This window comes from Heliangelus exortis, chromosome 19 (assembly GCF_036169615.1).
Source record: "Heliangelus exortis chromosome 19, bHelExo1.hap1, whole genome shotgun sequence".
Lineage (NCBI taxonomy): Eukaryota > Metazoa > Chordata > Aves > Apodiformes > Trochilidae > Heliangelus > Heliangelus exortis.
This window is the reverse complement of record NC_092440.1, coordinates 13834234-13849675: the sequence shown is the minus strand read 5'-3', so window position 1 is coordinate 13849675 and position 15442 is coordinate 13834234. Positions and strand designations below refer to the sequence as shown.

Below are 15442 nucleotides of genomic sequence, written 5' to 3'. Positions count from 1 at the left end.
AGGTACAAAATAGATACTATTAAGCATTAGAAATAATGTCAAGTGCCTCGCATACTCACATCCTAATTTGCTAGCTTCCAGCCTATTCTAGAAAGGGTCTCACCAGTCAAAGAGAACTTACCTTTTTTTTTTTTTAAAAAAAAAAAAAAAAAAAGTGATGAAAAAAGTTACTAGACTGAAAGTTAGTAAGTTCAACAAGAACAGCAAGTTTACATAACTACACACTGCCAGGTAGCAGAAGTATGGAATTCCACATGTCTGTACATTCCCAGGAATGTACATTCTTACAGGACAGACATGCTTAAGTCAAGGATTGATCAAATAGGTGAGTATTCATTGTGACTACTCTCTGGTTGGGACCCATGCTAAATAAGACTAGTTCTGACCATAAAAAATTACTGCATTTAAAGACTTGTTTGTGTGAGTCTGTGAGGGTATGTAGAATGACAGAGAAGATAACTAAACTACATGCAGAGGGCCCCTATGCTGCTAAGGAGACATGATCAGCTAACCAAGTGTCCTCATAGCATCACATTAAAATTCAACTGGCTGATTTACCAAGTGAGGAGTTATTTTCTATCAGCTCTGAAAACTGGCATTGTAAACAAAGACCATTCTTTCCTTAGGTTTTTTTTCTTTGGTTTGTATCAACTGTTTTGCTGCTGGACTTTTTGCTGTTACAGTACAGACACCCAAGACTGATATTTTTGATAAGGGCTTTTGATGTATTAGTACTAATTGGAGTAATAAAATACTGAAATGTAAAAACACTACGCTACTTTTGTACTTGGGGAGGTCTAAAGCAGCCTTATGCTTCCCCAAAATATTTATTTTGCATCATAACATAATATGGAGTGAGATGTATTTTTATTTCAGACCAATCGTATGATGGTATGCAAATGAACTTTTGGTTTAATCAATAAAACTGCATCTTCAAAGAAAACCATCACACTGCTAAAAATATTTTTAATAATGACCACAGAAGCCATATTTGTCTCTTTGATCTCCTGATGCTTCTTCTGGTTTTAATCAGTGTTCCCACATGAAGAACTGTGGCAACCTATGATAATAGAATCCCTATTCACATCTCTAGGGAAACAAAAAATGTTCTCATCTGACGAAGGTAATTTGGTGTTCTGCCCCTTCCATCCGTGGGCCCCTGCCTCCATTACTGCCGGGGTATCTTGGCATCAGTTAAGTGGTTTCTGTCCTTTCCTCTATGCATTACTCTCTCATTGAAGTGTTTCTGCTGTCTAATTATACCCTTTCAATCAAATTAGAGACTGCAGCATCTGGTTAGTGCCTGTAACTGTTGCCATCTGCACCTAGATGCAGTGCTCTCATTTAAGGAGGAGTGCTTAAATTGAAATCTCTAGCAAGAACCAGGGCAACAGTTTAGGTAGAATGGAGATGACTTAAAACTCTTCCTAGAACACTGTGTAAGTACATGCAGAGAGCAATGGATATAGTCATTAGACCAGGCACCTTTGATTCCATGTACTTACATTTTACTTAAACATTTTTCTGACTTGTGAGAACTGAACCGGCAGTTACAGCATGTAAATTCAAGGAACCTTTATTTCTTGCTCCCGCCTTATCTGTAATTTAATGTTCTGGCTGTTGCACCACTGTAATGAAACCTAATATTTAAACAGACTCTAGTTTTATTTACCTTTAATTAATCTGCAGATTTTTAAAAGAAGACCATGCTTCTTATTTGGCAGTAGCTGGTAAAATATTTTCTGTCTAGTTTCTCATTGATAATTGTGTCAGCCTTTAATCTGTCTGGCCACTATTCAGCATACCAAGTAACTGCCAGAACCTATGGCAAACAAATAAAGCAAGGTTTTTTTGGAGGTTTTTGTGGGTTTTTTTTGAGTGAAATAGTAACAAGTTTATGATTCTGAATTTTCAGTCTCAAGAGCTATGTACATGACCCAAACTTAGAAGATTACTCTAAGAAGTGTTTAAACCATCCTGAAGACTCTGTCTCTTAAGTCTGTAATTTTTAATGTCACTAAATAGATGTCTTTGAGAAATTACAGATTTTGAAGAATGGTCAGATTTATAAGATTTCCCACTTGTCAACCTAAGGAAAAGAATGTTAGAGAAGTAGATAGCTATTTGCTTTGCTTTTCATCTCATTTGTACAAAAAATACTGCAAATGAGTTCAAATGTTTGTATTATTCCTGTCTGTGGTAATGTGGCACAATATGAGAGTTTTCTAGGTAACTGGAACTTCAGCAATTAAAGCAAATATTTGGAAGTCCATCTTAGAAAAATCATTGGAAGCCAGTGCAGACTCAGAAACATCAGTGTTTTATCAGTGCTTAATTCAGTAAAAAAGTCAGTCTGTTATATTCTGCACTACCTTAATATTCCAAGTGATCCTAAAGTGGCATCCATGTGGAGTGCAGGCAGCCATACAGTACCAAAGTAACAAAGGGATAACTGATCACTGTAAGGTCCCTACATCGAAGAAGAAACCAAGACAGATGGAAAAAATTTCTACTACAGCTGCTGTTTGATCTTCCAAATGTTGATCTGGCTCTAATAAAACTAATAGTGAACCTGTATCACACAATGAGCATTCACTCATAGTGGACAACCATCGCCATGCTTACTTCCTGCTTTTTCTTTCTAGAAGTTGCCATTCAATAGGTACTCATCGTGTGTAAGTGTTCACTTTAAAAAAGAGGGGTTTTTTTTTCTCTTAACCATTCCAGCTGATGTGTTGAAAACAAAACAGCCCCAACAGTGCACTGCTCCCCATGTTTTCTCACTAAGGCTCATAAGCATTATCCTGAACAGGATCTGTTGGAACCATCCAGCTTTTCATTAGAACCACTGGAGTGGTTCTATCATTAATTCTGTTTGTGGACACCCCCATGAAACAGCAGAAGCAGGAGGGGATCCATCAGTTAGCAGAGTGAAATCACCACAGATACTGATTTTAATCATGGATTCGACGCGAGCATCCACCTCAGACTATGTCTGAAACCCAGATGACTAAGATCTTAAAAAAGAGGGCATCAGAGACTTCAAGATTTGAATGCTCGCAGCTTTCTTCATGTACTGTCTAAAACCCCAGTGATTACATATAGGTTGACAGGCTAGTTTAAGATGAGCCTTGGGTGCATGAGGAGAAACAGCATAGAGGCACTCACCTTCTAGGAAGCTGTCAGCTTTAGCCTCCCCGGTATGCCTGTTCTTCTCTTGCTGTCCTTGCTCCCCAGGCAGGACTTGGATACAGTGGAAGTTCTGTCATAGTATACCATAGTCTTTGCTGAAATTCCTAGAACTAGTACTGATTTCCTCGAGTCATTGTCCTGATGTTAGATTCCAAGTGAAGGGCTTGTGAAGCCTAAAGAAGGAGATAACAACCAACATAAGGCAGTTGGATACAATGGGTGCAAGAACAGTAAAGGAGAGATGGTTGTTGTTTGGTTTATTTCTGCCGCACTCACGGACTTCTACATGACCTTAATCTACCAAAGGTAAATCAGGTAATTTGAGTAAGACCAAGAGTTCTAGCAGTAGTGTTCAGTCCACTCTTTTCTATTTAGATGACCTCTTGTAAATTAGTTTTGTGCAGACAAATTTGACTTTTTTTAAGCTCATCTTTTCACAGAATTATTGCACCAGTGGTACAAGATGAGAAAAAGGCCAGAGGCCCCTTTTTTTCATGTTCTCTTGGAACTTTTGTCTTTAAAGCACAGCCTACAGATTTGAAATAGTGAGGGCAGTGATCTGTCTGCAGATGAAACATTTCCTTTGCACCTTCAACAATATTTGGAATATTAATTCCAGAGTCAGATCACTAAGGTATTATCTTGGCTGTTGTGCAGCAAAACAGGGCAGTAATCACTGTGATAAATAGAAGAATTTAGCTATTTACTGCTAAGATAATGAATATGCAGAGAGATATATCTGTATTACTAGGAACTCTGGAGAAAACTGCATAAAACATCTCGGCAGATCTCAAAGCTGATCGTTCAAGATAAGAGGAGTGAGGACTTATTTTTAAATTCCAATATTACTTGAAAATATTGCACTCTAATGCTATAGCAAAATTACTATTAAACGTAAACAAAATTTCCTAGCAGATTCCCTGTAACACAGGAAGGTATGTATTTCATTTGCTAACAGCTGCTAAATTCCATAACTTAAAAGTTTTTGTTACAGTTTTTCTGGGATAATCAGTGATTTCAGTAGTATATCACTACCTCTTCTTTCCACATCTAGATGCTAATAACACCAGGGGAGCCTCACTACAACATAGCTGGCACATTTTTTTCCAAATATCTTGGCAGTGCAGAACAGCACAGAAGTTACAACAAAAAAGTACAGCCAAGAGAAATTAAGAGAGCCCTGACTCTTCCTTTTGTGCAATGTCTTTAAAGCACTGGTGCAAAGAAGTTTGAAGAAATTCTATTGGGGGAAAAAAAAAAAAAAAAAAAAGCTGACATGAAAATGAAAGGTAGTTGCAAGTTAAAGCATGGGCTAGTCTTAGCAAATCCTAAATTGGCCCGATGTTAACTTCAATTTAGTCTGTGTACCAGATTCCATTCAGGTATTGTAGCATTCCTTGCATTTCTGAGTAGATGTTAGTACATATTGCTTTTCATTTATAATTGAGAAACAAAAAAAGTAATAGCACTGAATAGACATGTTTTCTGGATTAATTAATCTTTTATCATAAGTGCTTCTTTTTACTGTGCATAGTTTATCCAGTTTATGTTTTCCCTTCTTTTCTGCCAAATTCATTAACTTATATTTTTCAGCTATGATGTAGAAAAAACTTACGGTAACTGCAAAGCAAGAGGGAGTGAAGAAATTTGCGACATTGTGGTGACTTTAAAGTGGGTTTTTTTCATATGTTTATACAAATACTGATGGCTGCCTGAATACTGGAAACTCAATTTGCATTTTCAAGTGTATGTAGCTCACCTGCATGGCTGAGGCAGCCAAGTAAATTACAGTAAGGAGGAGTACTGACTAGAAGCTGGTTTTTATTAAAATAAATAGCTTTCTGTCCATGGATGAGAGCAGTCTATAGCAATGGCTCTGCAGACACCTTTTCAGTGTGCCTTCAGCAACAAAATTCCATTTGGGAGAAATCATAACTTGCCTAGGCATGAAAATACACAGTGAAGTCACAGAACCATCAGCTTTCATCTGCTGCGTAATGAAACTGTGAAATAATCATTATAATTGCCATTTTGATATTTGTGGGCCTAGACTAAAATAATTTCAAAGGCATGGTTATAAGAGTACATTTTCCCTTCTCCCACAGTATTTTTAAATACAAAAAAGGTGTACTGTTAAATCAGGATTAAGGTGGGGGCGTGTGGGGATTTTTTTTTTTCCAACTTCAGACACACAGGTCTTTCCATCCTTGTTTTGTAAATAAATGACATGTACCTTGCTTGCAAACCTGAGATCAGCATACTCCACTTCAGAGCACTCTGCCTCAGGGCAGTAGAACAAACATCTCAACAGCTGTTAGTTGATTTCTATAGAGAATACCATCAGATAAAGCTTTTTGGCCTGCAGGAAGCATTTGTGACTTTACCAAGTAATGCTACTCCTTACAAATAAAATTTTACAGCAGTGTAATGCAGCAGTTTAAATTCTGTTATGGAGTGTTGTGTTTAATAATATTTTTAAATAAATGCACAGATATTTTTAAATAAATGTGACCAAGTATTAATTATAAACAGAATAGAATTATTTATGGTACACAAATTATAGTCACTATTTCTGGAAGATGATCACAGAATGGCTGAGGTTGGAAGCTGACCTCTGAATGTCATCTTGTTCAACCTCTCTGCTCTAGCATGGTCACCTAAAGCAGGCAGCTCAGGATCGTGTCCAGATGGCATTTAAATATCTCCAAGCATGGAGAATCCACAGCCTCTCTAGGCTAATGGTTCCTGTGCTCTGTCACCATCTCAGTACATAATTTAATAAAAATGTTCACATTTAGTAAAGGTAAAATTTTCCATGCATATGAACGCTTATTTGATCAGATGTCAGAAATAAGATGCAGCAAAGTCTTCAGTTGCCAAAGCAATGAAAGAAACTTGTTAGTGAAAGAAAACATGCTACCTTGGGGATGGGGTGATGAAGGAAGAACAACAAAACACTAAACCTACATGCATTCTTTCTCCTTTCCATTTGTTTCTTCCCAGAATGTTATACAGCAAATGGGGCTGACTATCGTGGCACTCAGAACCAGACCTCCCAATATGCAGGGAAACCTTGTCTTTTTTGGAATGAGACCTTTGAGCATCCTTATAATACTCTGAAATACCCGAATGGGGAGGGAGGGCTTGGAGAGCATAACTACTGCAGGTAAGAAGAGTCTCATTGCTACTACCATTGTCTATATACCCAGTGTTACTTAAAATAGTTAACTAAAAATTAGGAGGCTTCCTGTCATACAGTGAAGAATGTCAGAATCATGGTTATCTTACACAGTTTGTTTTACCCTGTAATCAGTACCCTGGATCTACCTGCACCCTTATCCACAACGTGGAGATAATAAAAGAAATTTATTCAAGCCAGAAGTACAGAAGCAGTGGTGAATGTCTGTAGGAGTCTCTGGAACATTATATTTTTTATCCTCACCCATAAGCCTGACAGCGCTATACACCGCATTTCCAAGTTTTGTGCTAATTAAAGTTATGTAGTCACTAAAAATTCTCAGTGAGCATAAGCTGTTCAGTGATTTAGAGTTGCTTCTTGAGTTCAGAAGCTCAACTATCAGCAGTTAAAATACAAGCTCAAACCTCAGCAGATCCTCTTTCATTTCCCTGCCTTCCTGAGAAGCCCTCCACAATTATGGATAGAAGTTACAATGAAACTTTAATGAGAAGATTAGAATTTAGGAGCCAAATAACTTATGTCCAGAGATGTTGAGGCTCTGCAGGCTCTTTTCAGCCTGTAACATGCAGTTCTGCCTTTGCAGGATTGACCAGGTAAGTTTTTATGACCATCTATAGTTGCAATGGAAATAGGTGGGGAATAACTTCTTAAATACATTCCTTAAACAGTGACAGTGATCATCAGCTGGGGTGAGCATATCAACTTGTGTGGTGTCTTACTGGATAATGGGAACAGATCTATAAACCAAGAGATTAAAAACTGAGTTCCTTGGAACACAGCAAGAAAAGCTCTGTTGTTTCTCGTTCATGAGAAGGTTCAAACTACACCTTTTGTCATCCTGGAAGATGCTTTTACTTAGCAGGTTATTGGTTTTCTAGGAAAAAGCCTGTAACTTGCCACTTTTGTGTTGAAATAATTTCACTGCAAGCAATATAAATCAGGACAAAATTAATATACAGGAGTTCGGCACAGTTGGTATGCCATGAGCACAGCATCCTGGTTCTTGATCCAAGAACTTTCCCATATTTAATCAGAAATAGACATTCAAGAAAATATGACACAGTGAGAGCCAGCCAGTTAATGGAGAGTAAGGAAGAAAACAGAGAAAAGAGGTCTTGTAACAGGTAGTAAACAGATGAGTGCATTGATGAAAGGAGTCAGTGGCATTTCCAGGGTATTTGATAACTCAGAAGGATATTTCTCATTAGTGGAATATTAATGAAAGAGAGAGAAGAGAAAGACTTACTTGGGATCTTTTCCAGTGGCTGCAGCAGTGCTTCAAAATAACGCTTTTCAATGTGTTGTGCCAGTGGACTCTGTTTTCAGCCATAGAGGAAGGAAGCATTATTGCCAGGGTCTGAGTTGATGCACTTTTGAATCAGTTCAGCATCTTACAGAAGCAAAGAAAAATACACCGCCTACAAGACAAACCACAAAGGAATTGGGCATTCTCTTCAGAAAATGGCCTGGAAGCCAAATAAACCTATCAGGCTGTCTACTGTCAGATCAGCATGTGAACACTCAAAAACGCTTCATGCCAATCTCAAAGCCTTCCTCAGCCCAACATAACAATTCTCATGACATACACACACAAAGACAAAGCTATAAAAAGGCTAGTGGCCACTTCATTATCTCTGATACAAATAGTAGAATCAAGAGCTTCATTTTGATTGCTGCACTGTGGTGATAGATAGACTGCACCTACAGTCATCTCTGACTAATACTTATGTTAGTACAAAGGAAAACATGTACAAGCTATGCAAAAATATGAATAGCAACAATGTTTGGCCACATGTTCAATTAATTACTAGGGTCTCACTTAGCTAATGAGAACTTGATGTTGAAAGGAGTAAGGACCTGTAATCTGGTATGCCTGAGAAATTACATGATAAGCAAATGCAGCTTTCTAACTTCAGTCTGGTAGGTGTTAGATTATCCTCTTTGAGACAGTGTTTGACCAGAAGGTCAGCCATTTCCTTCCTTATGCTGTTTTACTTGACCCAGGAATATTCTCACAGGTGTATGAAATGATGATCCTAACACAGATCCATTTTAACTTGACATTCTGTTGGAAAAAATGCTTGGAAAGTTACTGATTTAAGATTACCAGAGCATATCTATAGCATGCAAATCTCATCAAAGCCTTTGGAGTGAAGATACTACTGTTTTAGCTCTTTTTCTGCCATTCATTTTCTTGGTGACAATGGACAAGTTGATCTGCTCTCTGAGGTAATGCATACCTCACAAGACTTTTTAAAGGCATAATGCATTGCTTTGAGGCTAAGTTTTGGGGACAACAGTTGAATAATCTAGTTTTACACTTAAAGCATTAATCATAAGCATGTTATCTCTCCATGGGTGGTCCTTAGTTGGAATACTTTGTTTACTGCAAGCTGGAAGTGCCTCATAATGTTCCGCTAAACCTCATTTCAGTCATAACGAAGTTATGCAGGCTAAAGTTTTTGGAGATTTTGAAAGACACTCTAATTGTTTTCTAACTGTGTGAGATTGAAGGCGGAGATTTCTAAAGATACTCATCACATTTCTCTGCAATTTCCTTGCATTTTAAGGCATCAGTTACAGACATCTGATTTCTGTCATGTGGGTGTAAACGCATCATTTCCTGTAACTGAAAACAAGGAAAATTATGTTGAATACAAGCTTTCCTTATTTTACTCTTCTATTTTCTTTTGCCACTGGAAGGTCTGCCATTATGCCTGAAGTCCTAGCACACTAGTCTTAGGCTTTCATCATCCCCTACTTTTACTAGTCCGTTTGAAAGCTTAACTAACAGCATTTTAGCTAAAATGAATTCAGCTCACCAGTTGCCTTCAGCATTCTGTTATTTGACAAAAAAAGCATCCCCAAAAGTTCTAAAATTGGATCTCCCACAAAGAGTTGTTAATATGCTCAAATGACAACGTGCAGCTGAACCAACACTTCTGTGCAGGGAGGTCTCATTAATAAAATTCATACCAATGTACATGGTAAGAAGACTGCAGTTGGTCCTGGTGACAAAAAAAAAGGTCACATTTCAACTTGCCTGTCCAAAATAACAATTTTTGCAAATGATGCTACACAATAGCAAAGTCTAATCACAGACACGTAAGAAATTACCTTCTCCATCAATATATCAGATCACTGGAAAAGATTTATTCAGCTTTACTGAAGGGGAAGAAAAGGCCTCAGTCTTTCCCAGAAGGAAGGACTTCATAGGATTAGTATTTTTGTCATTATGCAGAAAGTTGGAGTCTGGACTATTTCATCCCAAGGCAAAAATCATGTTTAGGATTCTAAGAAACCTCTACACAGGATGTGGGGATGAAACTCTTCCTCTCTCTCAGTTCTGTCCAGAAATAGCTCTGCACCTTTTAGATTTAAAGAAAAAGATGTTGTGTTTTGGACATTAATAGCATTTTATGGTAATAACCAAAGTAATCAGAACTTCCTTACCACTTTTGCATTTTTCTTGGTAAGTCCAACAATTTAAATATTTAATAGGTATTGGAGCAAAAATAGATGATACTGAAAACTTGATAAGATTTAATTTTATGTGGGTTTTTTGAAAATATTTTATCACTTTTTACTAACTCTCTTTTTCATTTTCAGAAACCCTGATGGAGATGTCAGCCCCTGGTGCTACATTGCAGAGCATGAGGATGGAATATATTGGAAATACTGCGAGATTCCATCCTGCCGAAGTAAGAGCTCCATGCAATGTTTTTAGGCCTGCATCTCTGTTGAACAGAGATTGACATTCATACAACTGCTATAAGGCAAATCAGTTTCTTTTCATTTAGAGATTAAGCAGTAATTTGATCAGGTCTCTAGAATTAATGGCAAGCTTACTGAATTGTTCCTCCATTTAATTTCATTTTAGAGTTACTGGGTTATATAATTCACAAATAATATCAGAATGCGAAATACTAAAAAATTAAAAAGTACTGCTAGTTTTTTGAGTCCATAGAAGTATGTAATTCATTTATTCAAATCTAGAGGACAAATATCAATAGCAAAAGTATTAATTACTTTTTTTACAATGTACATATGTGTCCATCATTTGTAATTAGCTTGTAAAATGGATGGCATTAGTTTAATGTTTATAACACATTATACACAGAATTGCATGGAACAAATAAAGACAGTATGAGAGTACAGGGGGAAAATATGGCTATTTTGGGAGGTATATGGGAGCTCTGGGCTAGAATTCTAATTCTTGCAGGTGCATATATGTAGCATTGCTGTCAAACCACAAACTGAACTCTGATTTTTCTAACAGATAATTCACAAACTGTTAATTTATTATTAATTATTAGAAGTTTCCTTCTAATGTTTAATGTTTTTTCTGTGTTGTATTATTTACCTTGTCTAAAATGTGTACTTTTGTCATGATTCTTGTCAACATCTTCCAGAATTTTAATTCCTGAATGCTTGAGGAGAAATTCATCAGAATCACATTATTTAAAATATGCCTAAAAATTAAAAAATATTTTCAGTTTCATGTGTTATCAAGGAACCATAACTATACATTTTAAGTTTAATCACTAATGCCTCTGCTTCCTTTCCCAAATTCTTCAGCTGTCCTTTCATAGCCACCCTTTCAAGTGGAAGAAGTGGTTTTCTTACTTGAAGTTAAGAAAATGAAACAAAACAAAAAAAGAATTAATATGAAATTATTTGTTACACTGTCCACAGTGTTTTTTTACTAATGCGAGCAAGTGATTCTTCAAGCTGGGCAAACAAATACATACACGTGACCTGACTGTTACCTATGCTCAAATACAGATTAGAGTCTAATTTAAGTAACACAAAATCATTCAGAACTCAAACTCATTATTCAGAGTACATCTTACTCTTATTTTTTCTAATATACCAGGTCCTATTTAGGAAACATGACCCTCAAAATTAAGAAACTTATCTTGGTCTAAAATGAAAGAATTTGCATTTTCTTTAAAGACCACAGATGTTAACAAATTCTCTGGGTATGGCACCAGTAAAAAAGCTGAAAGGCAAATTCTCTCCACTCCATTTGTTCTACACAAAGGATCCTTTTAAAACTAGTCTGGCTTATTTTCTCTGTGGTGGGGAGCAGAGGGTTTAAACTTGGACACTTACTTGCACAGATAATCCAGACTTACATTTACAAAATGTCCTTTTGACCAGTAGCAGCTGCTTCGAGCATTGCACTGAAACTGGATACTAGAAAAAGGAACTGCAGCAATTTAGAACAAACTGTACATTACAAGCCCATCCAAGTTTTAATACAAACCTCATGGTTTATGAAGCTGTGCAAGTAAAAAAAACAAACAAAACCCCACAAACAAACAACAACAACAAAAAAAGCAAAACAAAAGACACAACCCAAGCAAAATAAACAAACAAACGAACCAGATTTTCTGTTTTCAGTAAGCATGGTGCTAAATCATAAGACCATCAAAACTGATTTGTGAAGTGCGTAATAGAAAACTGAGTGTTGTGATGAAAGAAGAAAGGAGTAGCATAAAGAAATCCTATTTGAAATTTTTAGACAAGAAATAAAAGGTCTTATATAAGCTTCTTTTAGATAATTATATTTACTACTAGGAAAGACAAGTAGCTGCAGCATAACTTACCTATAAACTATACCCACATAATACCACAACAATGCCAACAACATGAAGAGTCTTGATTGCCTAGAGAGATTTGCATGCAGTGATTCACTGTAACATTAAAGAATCTGCAGTGAAGAATTTTTCATTATGGTGATGATTTCACATAATTATATCATGTGTCCTGTTCAGTAATATTTATTAGTAACACTAAATGTTTTATTCAGAAATGCGTTCTGGCATTCAGCATGTGTAAACATGCTGTGCAGAATTTGGCAACGTTAGATGAGGATGGATGGGCACGATCACAGAAGACAGTGGTTCTCACCCCAGTAAGAGCTTAGCCATTCTATTTCTGCCTCTCCTCTTCTTATTGGTTTTTCTGCTAAAAAGACTCAAATGGACATAAAATAAAAGGCAAGAAGGCAGCACTGAGTCCTGAGAGAACATGTGCAACTCATATGGAAAAATTCAGAGCTGAGTGCTTTAGATCATTTGTTTTCAATGTTTTAAGTATTCCTGAGATTTTTTTGGTCTCTTTGTTAATGAGATTAGGTTGAAATTCAAAGGAAATAACTTACACCCCTTAAAGGTAAATGAAAGAAAGACTTCTTATTCCACTTAATTTCCTCTCCATGTTTATGGCCCCCATGAGTCTCTTACCATAAGCAGATTTCATTACTGGAATATTTCCTGTGTCCATTTAGATCTTGTAATAAATTAATTTATTACTGAAATATTGATGAAGAGTTATATGGCAGAACCAAGTGAGTTACACAGAACTGTGCAATTTACCTGGCCGTATGACTTGTGTTGTGTACATTTCAACACAAGAACAAAGAGAGTAGCTCATGAAATCTGAGATGCCATACTGGTGCATACAACCATTGCTGAAAAGCTAGGAAACTCTTAAAAGACAGCTAGATGAGCATAGCTTTGAGCTCTAAAGGCTGAATTCCATGTTTTATAAATAACCTGAGCATTAACATGTAATATGCCAAAGCTCTGGTATTTGCCAGGACCTCTTTACGTCAGATGCTGCTTAAAAGAAAAACAGCGTGCTTGCACAAAAGAATAAATACTTACAAACAAGTGAAGAGAGTGTAAAAGACATCACTCATCAGCATGAACAGTAATGGCTTAACATTGATGACCTCATTTTTGCCACGGTTAGGATCAGACCATCAGTGGCCATAGAAAGAACTGGCATATCAAAACTTACATATGCATGTACAAGAGTAATTTTGTGTGTGTGTGTTTTTGTCAGTTCAGGAGAGCACTTAATCATATATTCGATACAGAACTATTAAAGTGCTTTTATCTGAGCATATATCCTTGGTCTCATGTAGTCTGTTCAAACAGATACCAAAGTAATTTGAAGAGCTGGGCACTGGCACTGAGAATTACTGTTCAATACTGGGCTAGACTGATGCTGCTTCTGTTTATTCCCAATCACCTGACACTGATTTTTTTTTGCTAGATACAAAAAAGGGACACCAAAGAGACTAGCTAGCTTTATGATATACCCAGATTGTACACTTGATTTATTTACAAAATGTAAGAAATTTTCCAATTACTATCTGGTTTCTTAGCATGGAACACATCAAACTGCTAATGACCTAGAGACCAGGTTGAAGGGTCTCACCAGAAAATATATTTAAAAAACAAAACAACCCCCCAAAAAAACCACAAAACACAAAAAACCCCTCAAAACTTGAAACTAAACTAAATTAAAGCGTTTTTAGGAAATCTCAGGTCTCCTAGGAAAATGAGCTAGGTTGATTAACTAGGAACCTTTTTCAGAGCAGTGAAATCATGCCGTGTACAAAAAAACTGAGCTCCCTGAGAACTATCTACCCAGCTGTACTCAGCTGGGGTGGAGCTGCAAATGGGGATTTCCACAGGTGTGTTAAATCAGGCTGTAACTCGCAGTGTCAGTACTTATATGCATAGTGCTGCAGGGCATATCAAAGCCATAATTCCATACAAGCATTTATAATTTTAATTTTGTAATTCTTAGAAAACAAAATTATTTTATAGACAATATTTGAAGGAACATTATCTAATTATTAAAAAATATATATATACTTGAATTTTCTTCCCATCTTCTTTCTAGTACTATAATCATCCTCCTTAGGGGTATAATCATACACATGCTAATGTATTTGCTAGTCACCAAGAGATATACTAGCCTTCTTCCTCAAATAAAGGAAGCTGCCTCTAGCAACACAGCCTAAGTCTGGGAGCAAGTTTTCAGATGACCTGTTAACTGTTCCAGATGTTAGGATGATTCTGATTTTAACAGCAAGTTGATATCAGTTTACAAGCTCAGTATTTAATATTCCAAAGGAATAGGAATGAGGCCATCTTCATTAGAATTAGGCAAATAGGAATTCAAGGCATTATTTCAATGGCTGCTGCACATGGACATATGTAAGAAATCCCAGAAATGGGCCTTCCAGCATCCAGTGAAGAAATGCTTTCAGAACTACTGTACAAGATTGCTCAGTACAAAAACCATCGTTGCATTCCTATTGTACTTAGGTTAAAGTACAATAATATAGTGGATTAGTAACACACAGGTTATTTGATGAAGGGCCACCTGTAAAAGAGATGGCCATTTCAAAAGGAGCCCCAAGACAGCTAATCCACATTCTTTTAAGGCATTAGAGGCTGCAAAACCCTAAATCCAGGATTTTCCCTGAAAAAAAAAATATTGTTGGTAAGTCAGAAACCTGAAACAGTGCTGTGTAAAAAGATGCTACCAAGAGAGAGTTTAGAATTTATTGGGTACTGAAATAAATGAAGTAAAACTGGCATACAGTCCTCCGCAACATCACATTATACAGAGCTGTGGAGGTTAGGTGGAAAAAATAATAATAATCTGCATCAGTCTGGCACAAGGATAAAAATTTTCTTACGACAGAGCTTATAATAGATTTCATTCCAAGTCTGTGAGCAGATGTAAGTAGGAAAGGGATAATTTTATGCCATTAACACAACAATATATTGTACTCCACATCTAGTAGTCATGGCTAAATTCCAGTGCTTTGATGAAAGGTGCAAAACCTTAACAAAACAAAAACAGAGGAGAAATTATGCACTGAAGGGGGAAAACTGTTCCTGTGCTCTCAGAATGTGATTTTGAAATGTTGTATTAATGCAGTATAAACTGATGTTTCTTTAAAAACATAGTATTACTCACTTTGCATCTCTTTATACAAAGCATAAAACATGATAAAACTTTGAATTCATATCAGAATATGCATTATAAATATTAGGAAATTCCCCTGTGGAAGTATATAGTCACTCCCATAAAACTTGCCAAACTCCATCCTAAAAAAGTTTTAGTTCCCTTCCTCAAATATCCTGTTTAGAAAACTTCCAGAACTTCATTGTTTGGAAGATCAGACAAAAATCACATAGTTTAATTTACACAGTGAGAATATGCATTAACGTAGTC

General features: G+C 36.5%; 1 protein-coding gene and 1 long non-coding RNA gene across 4 annotated transcripts in view; one reads left to right on the top strand and one right to left on the bottom strand.

Moving 5' to 3' along the window:
* Window positions 1-15442, top strand: part of KREMEN1 (kringle containing transmembrane protein 1) — a 30663-nt gene that overhangs the window by 2807 nt on the left and 12414 nt on the right. For all 3 annotated transcript variants that reach the window (XM_071762819.1, XM_071762818.1, XM_071762817.1), the window contains exons 2-3: window positions 6196-6358; window positions 10001-10092. In XM_071762819.1, coding sequence (XP_071618920.1) covers window positions 6196-6358; window positions 10001-10092 — 255 coding nt within the window. The remainder of the gene's footprint in view (window positions 1-6195; window positions 6359-10000; window positions 10093-15442) is intronic.
* Window positions 3158-13047, bottom strand: LOC139804964 (uncharacterized). The gene is made up of 3 exons (XR_011729624.1): window positions 10755-13047; window positions 7638-7809; window positions 3158-3365 (listed from the first exon to the last, which is right to left on the bottom strand). It is a non-coding gene; the product is annotated as an uncharacterized lncRNA (long non-coding RNA).